The sequence below is a fragment of the Gymnoscopelus microlampas genome (assembly GCF_963454915.1).
Source record: "Gymnoscopelus microlampas genome assembly, chromosome: 8".
Lineage (NCBI taxonomy): Eukaryota > Metazoa > Chordata > Actinopteri > Myctophiformes > Myctophidae > Gymnoscopelus > Gymnoscopelus microlampas.
Window position 1 is genome coordinate 53,665,171 of NC_139945.1, and position 15,589 is coordinate 53,680,759.

At 44.7% G+C, this 15,589-nt stretch overlaps 1 protein-coding gene across 1 annotated transcript in view; it reads right to left on the reverse strand.

Annotated features, from left to right (window-relative positions):
- Window positions 1-7,181: 7,181 nt before the first annotated feature.
- The window catches only part of LOC311050142 (chloride channel protein 2-like), a gene marked incomplete at its 3' end in the record, with an annotated part of 256,197 nt that continues 247,789 nt past the window's right edge, over window positions 7,182-15,589 (reverse strand). Inside the window, exon 23 of the mRNA XM_084064112.1 lies at window positions 7,182-7,376. Within this exon, the coding sequence (XP_083920238.1) occupies window positions 7,182-7,376 (195 nt within the window). The remainder of the gene's footprint in view (window positions 7,377-15,589) is intronic.

Sequence of the window (15,589 nt, forward strand, 5' to 3'; positions counted from 1 at the left end):
GTTTCCCCCGAGCATGCGCAGATTGCGCATTCTGCTCTGTGATGACGTCGCGCGGAAATCCGTCTATATAAAGGCTAGATGCCTCAAGGGGGCGTCACAAGCGCAGCTCAACCGCGGCCATCTTGGGACGGTCATTCATAACATTATGTCTATGGTGCATGTACTTTGAAATAACCATAGCATGCTCAATTTTCATCCGATTTTCAAACGGTTTGGTGTTTTGTAAACACCAAAGATGTAGTTATGATACCGCATACTCATAATTATAATCATGTTTTTAAAAAAATAATAAAACATAATGTTATGAATGACCGTCGCAAGATGGCCGCCATGTAGCAGCGTCGTACTCCATTGGCCAGCAGCACGGTCATCTAGTGTTTATATATATCTATGGGTGTGGGCATGAGGAGGAGGAGGGACTAGGACAGGTGGGTGGTGCTAAGGTGGTGGAGGAGGTGCTAAGGTGAGAACCAGGTATAGTTAATGAACTGGAGGCGTGTCCACATAAAAAAATATTTTTAACAATTTCTGTACACTTTTTTGAAAAAATCTTCCTCCTAGTATAACCATAATACCTGATGATTATGTTTTGGGGGGGAAAAATCACTGAAAATCACGGCACCCCGTCTTTAAAGAACCTTGGTCTGAAAGGTTAATTCTTGAACAGAACAGACTGAAGGTTTGCCCTGCATGGGATAAGGAGAGTGTGGACATCTGACATGAGAGAGAAGACCTCAAGAGAAGGCTGTTCGTAGCTACATTGGAGGCTGAGACATGCATGGACCCTCACAGCACAAGAGAGAGAAGGACAGCTGTGGAACAACAGAGATGATAACAAAAATCACACCCAGTGTGAAGAGAGTGGTGCCTTTCATGAGTTCATTTCATTAAGCTATTATTAGTTATAAGACTGCTTTATATTGGCAGAAACATCTTTTAAATATTTTAACTCACTTAAGTTACTTTTAAGTACTGAAAGTATGTTTACTCAAATTGTAGATCGGTTGTTTTAGTGTGTGTGTGTGTGTGTGTGTGTGTGTGTGTGTGCGCGCACGTGTGAATGTGTGTGCGCAAGTATTTCTACTCAATAAAGTAACTTTTAAGTGCTTTGACTTAAAATAATTACTTTTTACAGACTTTGATGACTAAAGTATTTTTTACTAATTTTAAGTAATTTAAAATGTTTTTACTGACTTTTACACAAGTGTTTCTACTCATTTTGACATCTTTTAAGTATTTTTACTCATTTTAAGTATTTTTACTTAAGTGTGTGTGTGTGTGTGTGTGTTGCACTCCTGTTTGTGTATAATTAGTGTAACTGGTTGCATCTTTGTGTTGCAATCAGCCGCAGCTGTTGAGGCCGTGCTCAAACAGACGGACGGACAGACAGACCCACACACAAAGTCAGTCCTTGGAGTGGCTAGCACCACTCAAAAATGGAGATACAGATGGAATCATAATAATCGACAATAAATACCCTCATGGTCAACCGCTCATTTGTTAAAATCTCTTTATTCATCCCTGATATACAAAACATTTTTTTTTTTGTTCTATTGTCCATGTGAAAAATAGCTCTGGATTATGTTCAGCCTCCTCTGCCTGGTTTGGCCCCTTGCGGCTCATCGTAGGGGGGCTGGCTGGGCCGTACACAGCGTACAGTCCGACAGCCCATAAAGTGTGGAGTGAATACAGGTCAACCCTCATCGAACTGACCCGCTCATCGGGTTCCATCAACGCACCCGTGTCCTGAGGGCTAGGCCGGGCAGCTGTGGCAAAGCTGAACTGGAATCAGGGGATACGGGAGTGTCAGCTACAGTCTGAGCAGCAGCGGGACACGTTTCCCCCCCCACCAGAAGCCAAAGTGAGTCAAGCTGGTCCTTTCTCTTGTTCGACGAAGGGCCATGTGGTTCCCCCAAAGTGCAGAGTGTGTTCATCTCAATGTTCTTGGTTCATTTGAGTGAATCTAATATTATCTACAGTACTTGTAGTGTTGAGAGAGAAAAACGGAGAAAGGCGAGCTATTTTCACTGAGGCTTTTTAGGGGGGGGGGGGGGGGTTATCGGAGCCCTGCACATCTTTACATGCGTGTAACGCCATCAGAAACGCACGTCAAGCTTTTGCTTTTTCGTCTTCACACACATGCACACAGAGAAAACCCGGAACTAATCTGCGCGTGGATTTAGTTCTCCTCGTACACATACATCTTTATACACTTTTCACTTTTTTTCGGTAGAAAAATAAGGTTATCTTGCGTTCATGTCAAGTCATCGATTAAAACTAGGTTACAAAATGAGATGAACAATCGTTATTGCACAGATCGATTACCTATGGAGAGATCATTCATAAAACAAAATAAAGAACGACAACACACGGAGACAAATAAACAACCCCCCAATGCAACAAATCACAAATTCTAATTCGATTAGTACAGATCAAAAAAAATATACACCTGCTTCATTCTAGATCTATCTGGAACTGGAAGCAGACAAGGCGATGATGTCGACTCAACAGAGGAAGGCGTGTCCGTGTGTGTGTGTGTGTGTGTGTGTGTGTGTGTGTTGGAGGGGGGGGCATCAGAGTAATGAGAAGGGAATGAGAAGCACAACAAAACGGCGCAAACAGAAACCAAATGAGACAACTGCGCATCTCCGTTGCTCCCTGGGGCTAGCAGCTGGGGGGAGCTGATGCTGATGACAGGTTGCCATAGCGATAGGCGCTTAATTGCACACCATGCCAACACATCATCCACGCTCTCTCTGCGCGCGTGTGTGTGTGTGTGTGTGTGTGTGTGTGTGTAAAAACTAAAAGTGCATTTGCCTATGTATTTGTGTTTTTGACCATGAAACCACACACACACACACACACACACACACACACACACACACACACACACACACACACACACACACACACACACACACACACACACACACACACACACACACACACGGCTCGGGTAGTGTGTGATCTCTACTCTTTGAAACGTACGGATGAACAGAAGCAGGCACTTGTGGAATGAACGTGTCACAGACCACCGCGAGAGCGAGCGCACACACACACACACACACACACACACACACTGCTGACGATACAGGAACGACAAACACAACATCGGCATACTTGTCACACATCAACTACGTTAGTGGCTCTCTTTCCATAAGCGTTAACCTGAAGGGCAAACATAAAACATGGGGGGGAAAAACGCTTCAGTCGTGTCACCGAGGTGAGCAGAAAATATAAAAAGACATCAAATCTAACAGAATCATATATATAAAACAAACAGTGTGAGTAGCGAGTAGAAAACAAACAAAAACAAAACAAATCATCACCTAAACAAAAAAATCATATATCACCTCCCACCAAAATCTTTCTGAAAAACCCCACGTGGGATCTGTTAATAGATAATAAGGTCTTATATTACAGCCATGATGTTAAATAATATATTCAAGAGACAAATGTAAGTTTTCAACACCCAGATAGAAACCCTGTCCCTGTGTTCAAATTTAGGCTCACAATTAAAGCACATTGGATCGGACCGGGAGAACTCAAATCATCTTCTGACATGACATACAAAATGAGTGTGAGAATAAGAACCTACACAGAATATACACAGAAAGATGCACATTTGCTCTCCCTGTTTTGTCTTTTTTTTTTGTCCAAACATATAATTTTTGTTCTTTTTGGTCATAAACTTCAAAAATGTATAAAAACAAAAAAATCTGCAGCCCTCAAAGACCCATGCATTCCCCATGCTGTTTTCTGTCTATGTGTGTGTACTTATGTGTGAGTGAGCCTGTACGTAATCAATATGTGCACTACGATCGATGCGTGCATGTGTTATTTTCAGTGGTAACAAGACAACCAACCACCCAAATTAAATTGCATGCAGTACACTCAATTGGCTGGAATGATTGTGTGTGTTTGTGTATGTTTCTTTGTGTCTGTCTGTGTGTGTGTGTGTGTGTGTGTGTGTGTGCACTGAAATCCTCTGAGTAACTATTATGGAGAAATTCTCTGGGGCATCGCTAGACATCCTCCTCACATAACCTCGAACCAGGAAGCGCGCGCGAGGAGAAAGAGAGAGAAAAATGGAGGGACGAAGAATTGATCCCTTTCCATCGATACGCACCGAGCACACACACAGATGAGCCTGGAGCACTGCGTTAACACACCATCCCTTAGTAAATACATGATTAATTCTGCATATCAATCAAATCATACAGGCTGCCCAAGCATACCGACATGAAATCATTAACAGCCAGCCCAGTCTGACCTCAAGCACTTTATGCTGCACTGTACGGTCATCTGGAAAACAGGATTCTGTGCCAAGATGCGACAATACTTTACGTACCGGATCTCGTCGTACAAAATTTATCTCCGACGGCTTACCTAGTCGACCTACTGGTTAGTATTAAAAATGATTTGTTTTTGAACCTATGCCCTATTCTTTCGATGATTTGGACCACAAACTAAACATTCTTTCGCTTCTGTACATTTGGTGTCCAGGGGGGGGCAAGACGGTACGTTAAATGCCCCTTTTGTACAGGCTCATATTCTTACATCTGTCTAGAACATTATTCCAGTGATCTCCGCGAGTAAAAGAAAAGAAACAACCCCCCCCCTTCGTCATATGACGGTACTCAATCAGCCAGTGCCACGTACGTGTAAATAACAAGGGGCGTTTTTGAGAAATGTTAGTGCCTGGCTCTTGCGTCATTTAGCCAGCGGGGTAATAGTGCATTTGCGATAACAACGGCGGGGTTGGCTAACAAGGCCGTTAAAAGGCAGATTGATGAAAATGCCCAGAGCATTCATGGATCGGGTGCGTGACGCCTTTATTCTCTCAGCTGCCTGTTGACTAGCGGTTACATTTTCTTCCTCCCCCGCTCCTCCCGCACTCTCCAGCCACCCAATGCTCTCAGGGTTATTAAGGGCTATATTTAGAGGAAGAAAGCCTCTGCTATTGGACTGCGCCGTCTGGGTCTTTTGTGTGTGTATGTTTCAAGTATGCGTGTGTGTGACTACTGTATGTGTGTGTGTGTGTGTGTGTGTAAGGCTGTAGCTATGAAAGGAGTGTACATCGTGAAAAGGTCTACAGGTACGTTCACCCGTATTAGACGGGCATGTCTTCTTGCATAGACGACTCTCTCAGTTCAGCTGTCTTAGACCAGCAGTGTCGAGAGGAGGGAAAAAATCAAAACGAATAAGAGGAAGGAGCAGTGATGGAGAATGGAAAACGATAACATACACAGGAACAGAGATGTAGAATGGAAACGATAAAACGAGATGAGAAAATACAGAGAACCGAGGCCAAGTGTGACGTGATACTATGTGATTCCAGTATGTAGAAATATGAACAAACCCAGAACGGTGGGTATTAGCCACTTTTAAGTAAAGAAAGATTATATCCGCACACAGTATATAATGCTTTCCCATGCTTTATTCGACAAACAACGTCTCACCCATGAAAGGATTCATCAGGTTAGCCTAAAAAGAAGGCACAGGAGAGCATTGTATGCTGTGTGCAGACATTTCTTTACTTTGAGCGTATTTTGGTCCAGCACCGGTTGTTTCAAGAACTGTGGGGATGTGCATATCCTGCCTCTCTTTTGCTAAATATTTAAACATTGCGTCGCTATTTTGGGCATGTCTTGGTGTATATGTTACATTTTTTTAACACAGGGGTCTTCAACGTTTTCAGGCCAAGGACCCCCTAGCTGAGAGAGAGATGAAGCAGGGACCCCCTACTCTATATTGTTTCAGTTTTTTTTTTTTTACTTAGTCTGCTATTTTTTCCCCTCTACACCTATAGCCTCTTTGCCGAAAATAGCAGATCTACAAGCTCTCAACGCCTCGCAGCGCGAGGCGTTGAGAGCTTGTAGATCTGCTATTTTCGGCAATAGCTAATAGCTGTTGTTCCCCCCAGAAAAGGAATTTTAGGGTTCAAGTGGTTAATGTAAAAAAACGAAATCATATCACACAAACATTTGGCGGACCCCCTATAGTAGCTCTGAGGACCCCCTAGGGGTCCCGGACCCCCTGTTGAAGACCCCTGCTTTAACATTTTTAAAAAATGTTTAAAAACAGGCCTTAACCACTTAAGCCCTAAATACTTTGTTGTACGATGAATAGCTCACAAGCCGCGTTGCGATGTGACTCAATCATTTTTTTACAGATAACGACATGCCCAAAATAGGGACGCCACGTTGAAAGTGGTTACGAATGTCTCTGCGTCAAATGCATCGCATTACAGCCGGACCATCTGATCCGATGGCGACCAAAATGATCACAGAGCTGAAATGCTAAGACTAAAATGTGTTCAAATAGGCAATTCAACAAAGAAAATCATACAAAAGAAATAGCCATTTCTGCAACCTCCCTCGCCCATGCACACAATACATTCTTTCAATACATACACTCACCCTTAGTATACATGCATACATTATTCTTGGCACTTGCCACTGCCGAACGTCTCTCCACAAATGGAAGACTTGTTAAAAAGAAAGAAAAAAAAACGTTTGCAGGTCCCAAAGACATCGCAACTCTCAGCAAACAAAGACAAATGAGCTAAAGTATAGGATTTAAAAACAATAAAACAAAGTTACATCCCTTTTTTTTCTGATTCAACCCCCAGTCCCGGTCATACTATGTGTTGTTTGGACCACCTTTCACACTGAAACAACAACCTAACAATACACTTTTCCTTTGCAGTAGGTTCCCAAGGTGATGTGGAGAGAGAGAGAGCAGGGCACGATGGTCTGAACCGTGTCTCCGGTTCTCCCAGGGAGTGTCTGGCTTGGGGTCAGTGCAGGGAGGGAGCCCCCTGGAGAAATGGCTTGTGGTCCATGGAGCAGGGGCAGGGGCTATGATATGAGAGAGAGAGAGAGAGAGAGACAGAGAGAGAGAGAGAGAGAGAGAGGAACTGGAATTGAGTGGTCAGGAATGGAAAAGTCAGGAAGGGAAGAGTCAGGAAGGGAAAAGTCAGGAAGGGAAAAGTGAAAGTAGGGGGGAAAAAAAGTCCAATTTCTTTGTAGAATCGAACATTTATCCGAGCCCTGAGGAATTTCGCCGTGTTTGTGACTTCCTGGTTGTTGAAGGGAAGAACTCCTCCTGCTAACCCCCCTCCCCACAACCCCTCCCTGTCCCCCCTGCCCTCCGCATCAAGCCCGTCCCCGTCCCCCTCACTGGGACTTCTCGTCGGAGTCGGAGGGGATGTGTTCGCGGGGCAGGGACATGCTCTTGTGCCGGTCCCACAGCTTGTGCAGCTCCGTGGCCTCGTTCTCGCTGCTGCTGGTGCCGCTGTCCCGGAAGCTGGCCAGAGGCGGGCGCACCTTCACGCCCTTGACCGTCACGGAGCCCTCGATGGCCTTGCGTAGCTGGACAGAGGGGGCGGGGCAGAAGGTAAATGGAAACAAAAAGGGTTATAATGAAAATATATACATATACCGACATAAATATCGTTGCTGTCTGGTGAAAACCTTGGAAGTCCAAAACGTTCCTTTTTTATTATTATTTTAACCCATTAAGACCTGAGGCCGCTTCTAAACATTTTCTAAATCCTAACAGTTTTTCGGAAAAAAATATAAAAAAATAATTTTCACGATTTTTCAAAAATAGCAGATCTACAAGCTCATAGCGCGGCACTCGGTGCCGTGCTATGAGCTTGTATATCTGCTATTTTTGAATAGCCAAAGAAATCTAAAGTGACACAGATGCGTTCCAGGTATTAATGGGTTAAAATCGCCTCGCATCACAATGCGTTGTGAGCTTGTAGATCGGCTATTTTCAACTTGTTGGCTGTATTTGCCATGGCCCAAAATAAAGATCTGCGATTTGGTCGCTGAGGACACTCCACGGTCCTCCCACAGAACGGAACGCCGACAGGAATGGCTAACATGACAATTCACGTGTAAGAGACCGCACCTCTACTTAAATTGAAAAGATTTCTTTTGGATCGCATGACAATAATAATACGAGGGGTTAACTCTTTGACTGCCAGAGTAATAGTGTGCCACTGCTGCCAGCAAAAACAGCGATTTTACTGTACCTTTGAAAAATCGCGGAATATTATCCTTGACCGCCGTCCTCACGGAGATTGGCCTGTTACACGCACAAGGTTGTCGTAGTATAGGAAGAAAAAAATAGTACGGTTGCGATGGTCCATTCAAGAGCTAAGGCCGTCTCAATGAGGCTTGTTTTGCCGTAAAGCAGGCGGAACGGACATCTCGCAGAGATACAGCCATTTCACTGCAGGGTATTATAAACAGGAATCAAATTTGCTTTTTTTTTTTTTTATTACATCATTTCCGGGTCTGTCGTCATTAGGCGGTGAAAGCATCTTCCATAGGATAAGTAACGACAGCGCCATCATGGCAGTCAAAGAGTTAACAGTGGCTACTATGGAGACCAATGTGGGGTGAATGGACAGACAGCATTATATGAGAAGAAATGACGCACGTAAATGTCAAATGACACATCATTGACTGACTGACTAATCCCTTTGTCTCTGGCCGAAGACACCGGTGGCTCAGAATCGTCCACCCTCTTGTGTACGGACACGGACACGGACACAGACACGTGTGTGGGAGTGTGTGCACACATGCAGATAATTGAGTGGGTCAGGGGGATGACACGGCATATCGATATCGTTATATGAGACTAGTTATCGTCTAAGATTTTGTACAGCAAAACGTATCATTCCTTCGTCGGTAGGATACAGCAGCAGGATAGGCTCTATTCACAGCAGCCATGTTGTAACTTAATGGGTTACAGTTAATTTGCATGATTGATTTAATTGCTGCTAAATTCATAAAGTATTATATTCAGTTAAAAGCAGAGTTAAAAGATACATTTCATTTAATACAGTTTATTGATGTTGTTTATTGAGAAAACATTGTTTGACAGTGAATTGTCACCTTTCTATTTTTGTATACCTAACGAGGGGTTAAGTAAAAACTGCATGTCCCACAAGGCTTAGCGGTGAACCGGATGTAAAAGAAAGACCGGGACAGTGTTATTGTGCCAGTGCTATTGAGCAATACTAGCTGCGTGGATCGAATGAATGAAAGCTAAAAGCTAACCCGTCTATAAGAGCGTTGTTTTGTACCATTTGTATCATCCTTTTTTTCCTATATAAAGTACCAACTTTAACTCCATATTTTCGACGTCCTGTCCAATACTTGACCGTAGTTATTCTACATTTTTTGGTGCCGAAACCCGGGAATTATGAGCGAGAGGGAACTCGCAGCAGCAGCTGCAGCCGCTGCTAAAAAGACAGAAGAGGAACGCAGGACAGATATGGAAAGAATGAGAAGAAAACGGGGTACAATCCGAGGTAGTACTACACGTCTTTTGAACCAGATAGACGGAGAAATAACGAAGCCAGATCCGGACATTGAGAACTTGAACACTTTATTGGACATGTTGTCCGCGAAGGAGGACAGTCTATTTGAGCTGGACAATGGAATTGAACAGCTCACGGCGTTGGATGACTTGGAGAACGAGATTGAAACAACGGAGGACTACAAACAACGTGTCATCTCGTACAAGAGCCGCGCACAGCGCATGGTGAAGAAAATGGCGGATCAAAACCATCAGCTCCAAGCACCAACGCAGCAAAGGGTGAGCGACGCTAACTCAGCTAACTCATTAGCACACAGACAGTCTGTGAAGCTACCGAAGTTGATCATTGATAAATACAATGGAGATGTCAGTAGATGGCAGGAGTTTTGGAGCCAGTATGAGACTGCTATTCACACGAATGATGCACTGTGCAAACGTGAGAAGTTCACCTACCTGAAAACGTATCTCACAGGACCAGCTGCAAAGGCAGTAGCAGGACTGATGCTTTCTGATGCTAATTATGACAGTGCTATCACGTTACTGCAAAGCAGATTTGGAAGGAAAGATCTGGTTATCAGTGCTCACATGACAAGGCTGCTGAATCTAACTCCTGTGAAGAAATCCTCTGATGTGCATGCATTAAGGCAGCTATATGATGAATGTGAGATTCAAATTAGGAGTTTGGAGTCACTGGGTGTAGTGTCAGATACATATGGAAGCCTACTATGCCCAATTTTAATGAAGATGATTCCAGATGACATAGCTCTTGAATATAGCCGTCAGAGGGGAAATGATGATGAATGGAAGGTTGATGAAATTGTCAAATTCCTACAGAAGGAGGTTCAGAGCAGGGAAAGAGCACTGCAAATGACAACGTCATACACCCAGAAAGAACAGAAACCAGAAAGCAAACCATGGAAGCAGTCATGCTCATTCAATGACACAAAAATGAACAGACCCAGCATGCAATCTGCTGCTGCACTGCACACAGCCAGCCAGAAGACACACAACTGTTTATTCTGTGACAGTGCAGAACACAAATCTGAAAATTGCCCCAATAACAGCATTCCAGAACGCAAAGAAAAGATCAAGAAAATGGGAAGATGCTTTGTGTGCCTGGGACAGAGACACATTGCAAAGTCATGTAAAGTGAAGGATGCTTCATGTGAAAAATGTGGAAGGAGGCATCACATTGCTGTGTGCACTGGGGAGAAAGGTGAGGTGCAGCCCCCCACTGTGACAGGAGAGGCTGTTGTTTCCTCAGTAATTCCTCACTCAGCGAAGATGAAACCAGATGGACAGAACACTGTGCTGCTACAAACTGCTAAGGCATGGGTGACAGGCCCATTAGGGAGAAAAATAGCTCGCTGCTTACTCGATGGAGGGAGTCAGAGAAGCTTCATCCATGAAAACCTTGTGAAGAGCCTGAAATTACCAGTAATAAGACAAGAGACACTCACTCTTCACACGTTTGGCTCCTCTGTTCCCACAATGTCACAACGCAACACAGTGAGAGTCATCTTGGAGAATGTCTGGGACAACCAGCAGAGAATTGAAATTGAGGCCATAGAAACCCCACAGGTGTGCTCAGCTGTGATGAAAGTTCCTGGTGACCAGATTGAACATGAGCTCAAGAAAAAGGGACTACAACTAGCAGACTTCCCAGGTAATGATGATGATCCTGAGCTCTCTGTCCTGATAGGAGCAGACTACTACTGGCAAATAGTCTCAGGAAGGGTGGAGAGACTGACAGAGACATTAGTTGCACTGGAGAGCACTTTCGGATGGTCTGTGCAGGGACCAGTGTCCATGTCAAGTGTCGCAGAGGCAACCTGCATGTTCATTCCACTTGAAGAGGACACACTTGTCTCCAAGCAACTAAGTGCATTCTGGGAAATTGAGTCTCTGGGTATCACAAGTGAAAACACACAGAACCCAGCAGAAGAAGAGGCGCTGCAGATGTTTGAGAGAACAGCAACTTTCAAAGATGGACGATACCACGTGGAGTTGCCATGGAAACCAGAAAGAGCAGAGCTCCAAGACAACTACAGAGTTGCTAAAAAACGATTTGAAGGTCTGAAGAGAAGACTAAAGAAGGATGTCACATTCTACAGCAGATACAATGAAGTAGTGGAGGACTATCTACAGCAGAACATTGCAGAGGATGTGCCAGAAGACAACGCAAGTGAAGACAATGTGAAATACTACTTACCTCACCACGCAGTACTCAGAGAAGACAAAGTGACCACAAAACTGAGAGTGGTGTTTGATGCGTCGTCTCATGAAGATGGCCGCCCATCCCTCAATGACTGTCTGCTCACAGGACCAAACCTGAATCCAGATCTCCTCAGTGTCCTCATAAAATTCAGAAAACATGAAATAGCCTTCATGGCTGACATAAAGAAGGCTTTCCTGCAGATCTCCATAGTGGAGAGAGACAGAGATGCAGTGAGATTCCTGTGGCTCACAGGCCCACCAAGTGGAGAAGAGGATGGAGAGCTGCGTGTGCTGCGGATGACCAGAGTGGTGTTTGGGGCCTCCCCAAGTCCATTCCTACTCGCAGCTACAATCAGAAAGCACCTGAAACAATATGAAACAGAACAACCACAGGTTGTAGAGACATTAAGAGAGTCACTTTACGTGGATGATTTCATTGCTAGCTCACACAGTGTTGAAGAGGCCTACCATGTGACAACCACTGCTAAACAAATACTGTCAACAGCAGGCATGGACCTCTGCAAGTGGATGACCAACTCTCATGAGCTGGAGAAGAAATGGGAGGAGGGCACAACAAACCACACACTGGCACCAGAGACACACGGAGCAGTGCTCAAAGTGTTAGGCCTAGTGTGGAGACCAGAAACTGATGACTTCACCTTTGACCTCAGACCGCTATTGAACATACTAAAAGAAAAGAAGAACACCAAGAGAAGTGTTCTGCAGTCAGCTGCACGCATCTATGACCCACTCGGGTTCCTGACACCTTTCACAATCAGAATCAAGTGCATGTTTCAAGAAATGTGGGAGAGAGGACTCTCCTGGGATGAAGAGCTACCTCCTGACCTGACACGAGAATGGCAACAGTGGTGTTCTGAACTACCCCAGCTACACCAGCTCGCCATACCAAGGTGGTATCGAACAGACATGCAACCAGAAAACAAACATGCCCTGACACTACATGTGTTCTGCGACGCAAGTGAAAGAGCCTACAGTGCGGCAGCCTACCTGCAAGGTGAATCACCAGACGGAGAACCTACAATGAGCCTAGTCGCATCCAAATCCAGGGTGGCCCCTCTCAAGAAAATGACACTGCCACGCCTGGAGCTCATGGGAGCTGTGATTGGAGCGAGACTAGCCAACAACTTAATGACTACTCTAAAACTGGAACCAAACCAGATAAGAATGTGGACAGACTCTATGATTACACTGCATTGGATTTGCAGCTCAGCTCAGAAGTGGAAACAGTTTGTCGCAAACAGAGTGACAGAGATCCAGTCACTGACCAACCCTGAGACATGGTCACACATCGCAGGGAAGATAAATCCAGCTGACCTTCCCACAAGAGGAGAAAGTGTTGAAAGCCTGATACAGAACCAGCTATGGTGGAACGGGCCCAGCGTTCTGACATCACCTGATCAGTCAGAGGAGACTGAAAATGACAATGTTCCAGACAAGGTGAATGCAGAACTAAAGTCCAGTCAACAAATCACTGTACAGCTCGCTGCAAATGACACAGACCCCACTGAACCAGTGTTGGAGCTGGAACGATACAGCAAGCTGAAAAGAGTCCTCAGAGTGACAGCCTGGATAAAGAGATTCATAGTCAATACTCAAACAAAAACAAAGAAAAGAGGAGAACTGACTGCGGACGAGCTCTTCGAGGCAGAAAAGTACTGGATAAAGACAACACAGCAACAGAGTTTCAGCCAGGAGATCAAACAACTGAAGGCAGAAAAAAGCCTGAACAATGACTGCAAGATCAAAGAACTCAAACCTTTCCTGGATGAACACGAGCTGCTCAGTGTGGGAGGAAGGCTGCAGCAGTCTGATTTCACATTCAGAGAGCAGCACCCATGGATTATGCCCAATAAACACAGATATTCAGAACTGTTGATACAGTCATGTCATGAAAAAGTGATGCACTCAGGAGTGAGAGACACTCTCGTTCAAGTGAGAGAGAGATACTGGATCCTACGTGCCAGGCAGCTAGTCAAGAGGACTGTGACAAGCTGCACAGTTTGCAAAAGATTCAAGGCAAAAGCCGGAAAACAGATCACTGCGCCCTTGCCCAAAGACAGAATAACTGAATCCCCACCATTCGAAGTCACAGGTGTGGATTTTGCAGGGCCGCTTTATGTGAAGGCAGATGATTCTGTGAAGAAGTCATACATCGCGCTATTCACCTGTGCTGTAACCAGAGCAGTACACCTGGAACTGGTCTCAGATCAGTCAACAGAGACATTCCTGTTAGCGCTGAAAAGATTCATATCAAGAAGAGGATTATGCAAAATAATCTATTCAGACAATGCTAGAACATTCAAGAGAGCTGATCAGGACCTGAAAGAGCTGTGGAAAGCTATCAAAGAACCCCAGCTGTTAGAGTTCTTCTCAGAACGAGGCATCACCTGGAAGTTCATCGCAGAGCGAGCAGCCTGGTGGGGCGGATTCTGGGAGAGACTCGTCCGATCAGTAAAAACATGCCTGAAGAAAGTTCTTGGGAGAGCTTCACTCAACTTTGAAGAAATGTGCACAGTACTGACAGAGGTGGAGGCTATCATAAACTCTAGGCCTCTGACATTTGTGCACAACGAAGTGGATGAGCCACAGCCACTGACCCCAGCCCACTTTCTGGTGGGAAAACGACTGACCTCTCTGCCACCAAAGCCCTTCCCTGCTGACACACAGCACCCAACTGCCAACAAGGCAGAGATCACAAGAAGATGGAAGTACAGGCAGAGACTCACAACCAGCTTCTGGAGCGCCTGGCGTAAAGATTACCTGCTGGACTTGAAGTCAGCACACCGCTGTGACACACCGACGCCCACCCCACTGAAAGTGGGTGACGTTGTACTCATTGGAGAAGATAACACCCCCAGACAAACCTGGAAACTGGGAAGAATCACAGAACTGTTTACAGGCCGAGATGGACTTGTCAGGTCGTGCATAGTCCGCACTCCCTCAGGGACTTTGCTAAGAAGACCTATTCAGTTACTGTACTGTCTTGAGATTTAATGAACAAGTAATTCATGGGGGGAGGATGTTGTAACTTAATGGGTTACAGTTAATTTGCATGATTGATTTAATTGCTGCTAAATTCATAAAGTATTATATTCAGTTAAAAGCAGAGTTAAAAGATACATTTCATTTAATACAGTTTATTGATGTTGTTTATTGAGAAAACATTGTTTGACAGTGAATTGTCACCTTTCTATTTTTGTATACCTAACGAGGGGTTAAGTAAAAACTGCATGTCCCACAAGGCTTAGCGGTGAACCGGATGTAAAAGAAAGACCGGGACAGTGTTATTGTGCCAGTGCTATTGAGCAATACTAGCTGCGTGGATCGAATGAATGAAAGCTAAAAGCTAACCCGTCTATAAGAGCGTTGTTTTGTACCATTTGTATCATCCTTTTTTTCCTATATAAAGTACCAACTTTAACTCCATATTTTCGACGTCCTGTCCAATACTTGACCGTAGTTATTCTACAAGCCATATTATGAAGACATTCACAGGTGTTACCAATGATACTAATGAAGGCTCTGTTCCATTTAGTGTAGCACAGTGGTTTCCACGACCCCCATAACTCTGAGAGTGTACAAATGCAACCAAACGGACCCTTACGGGTCCGTTTGGTTCCATTTGTACACTCTCAGAGTTACACACCTGTAAGGGGCCATTTGGAACCCCATGAGGGTCCCTGGACCCCAACTGTAGACCCACTGGTGTAACAGAGTGTTTCCAGTGGGCCAACATGCACAATATCAGCACCCTGACTCTGTTTGACCAGCATGGAACAGAGCCTTCATTAGTATCATTGGTAACACCTGTGAATGTCTTCATAATATGGCTGCTGTGAATAAAGCCTAACTTAATTGTGGAGAAAAATGGGTAAAAGGCTAAAACAAGTAGTGAGATTCCCCCATGAGGCTGTCTAGAGGGCGGGCCAAAGAGTACATCGGCCATACGCCACTGATCACGTGACCCCAAAAATCGATTGTCCGGTTCTAGGCAGCAGAGAAGGGTGGA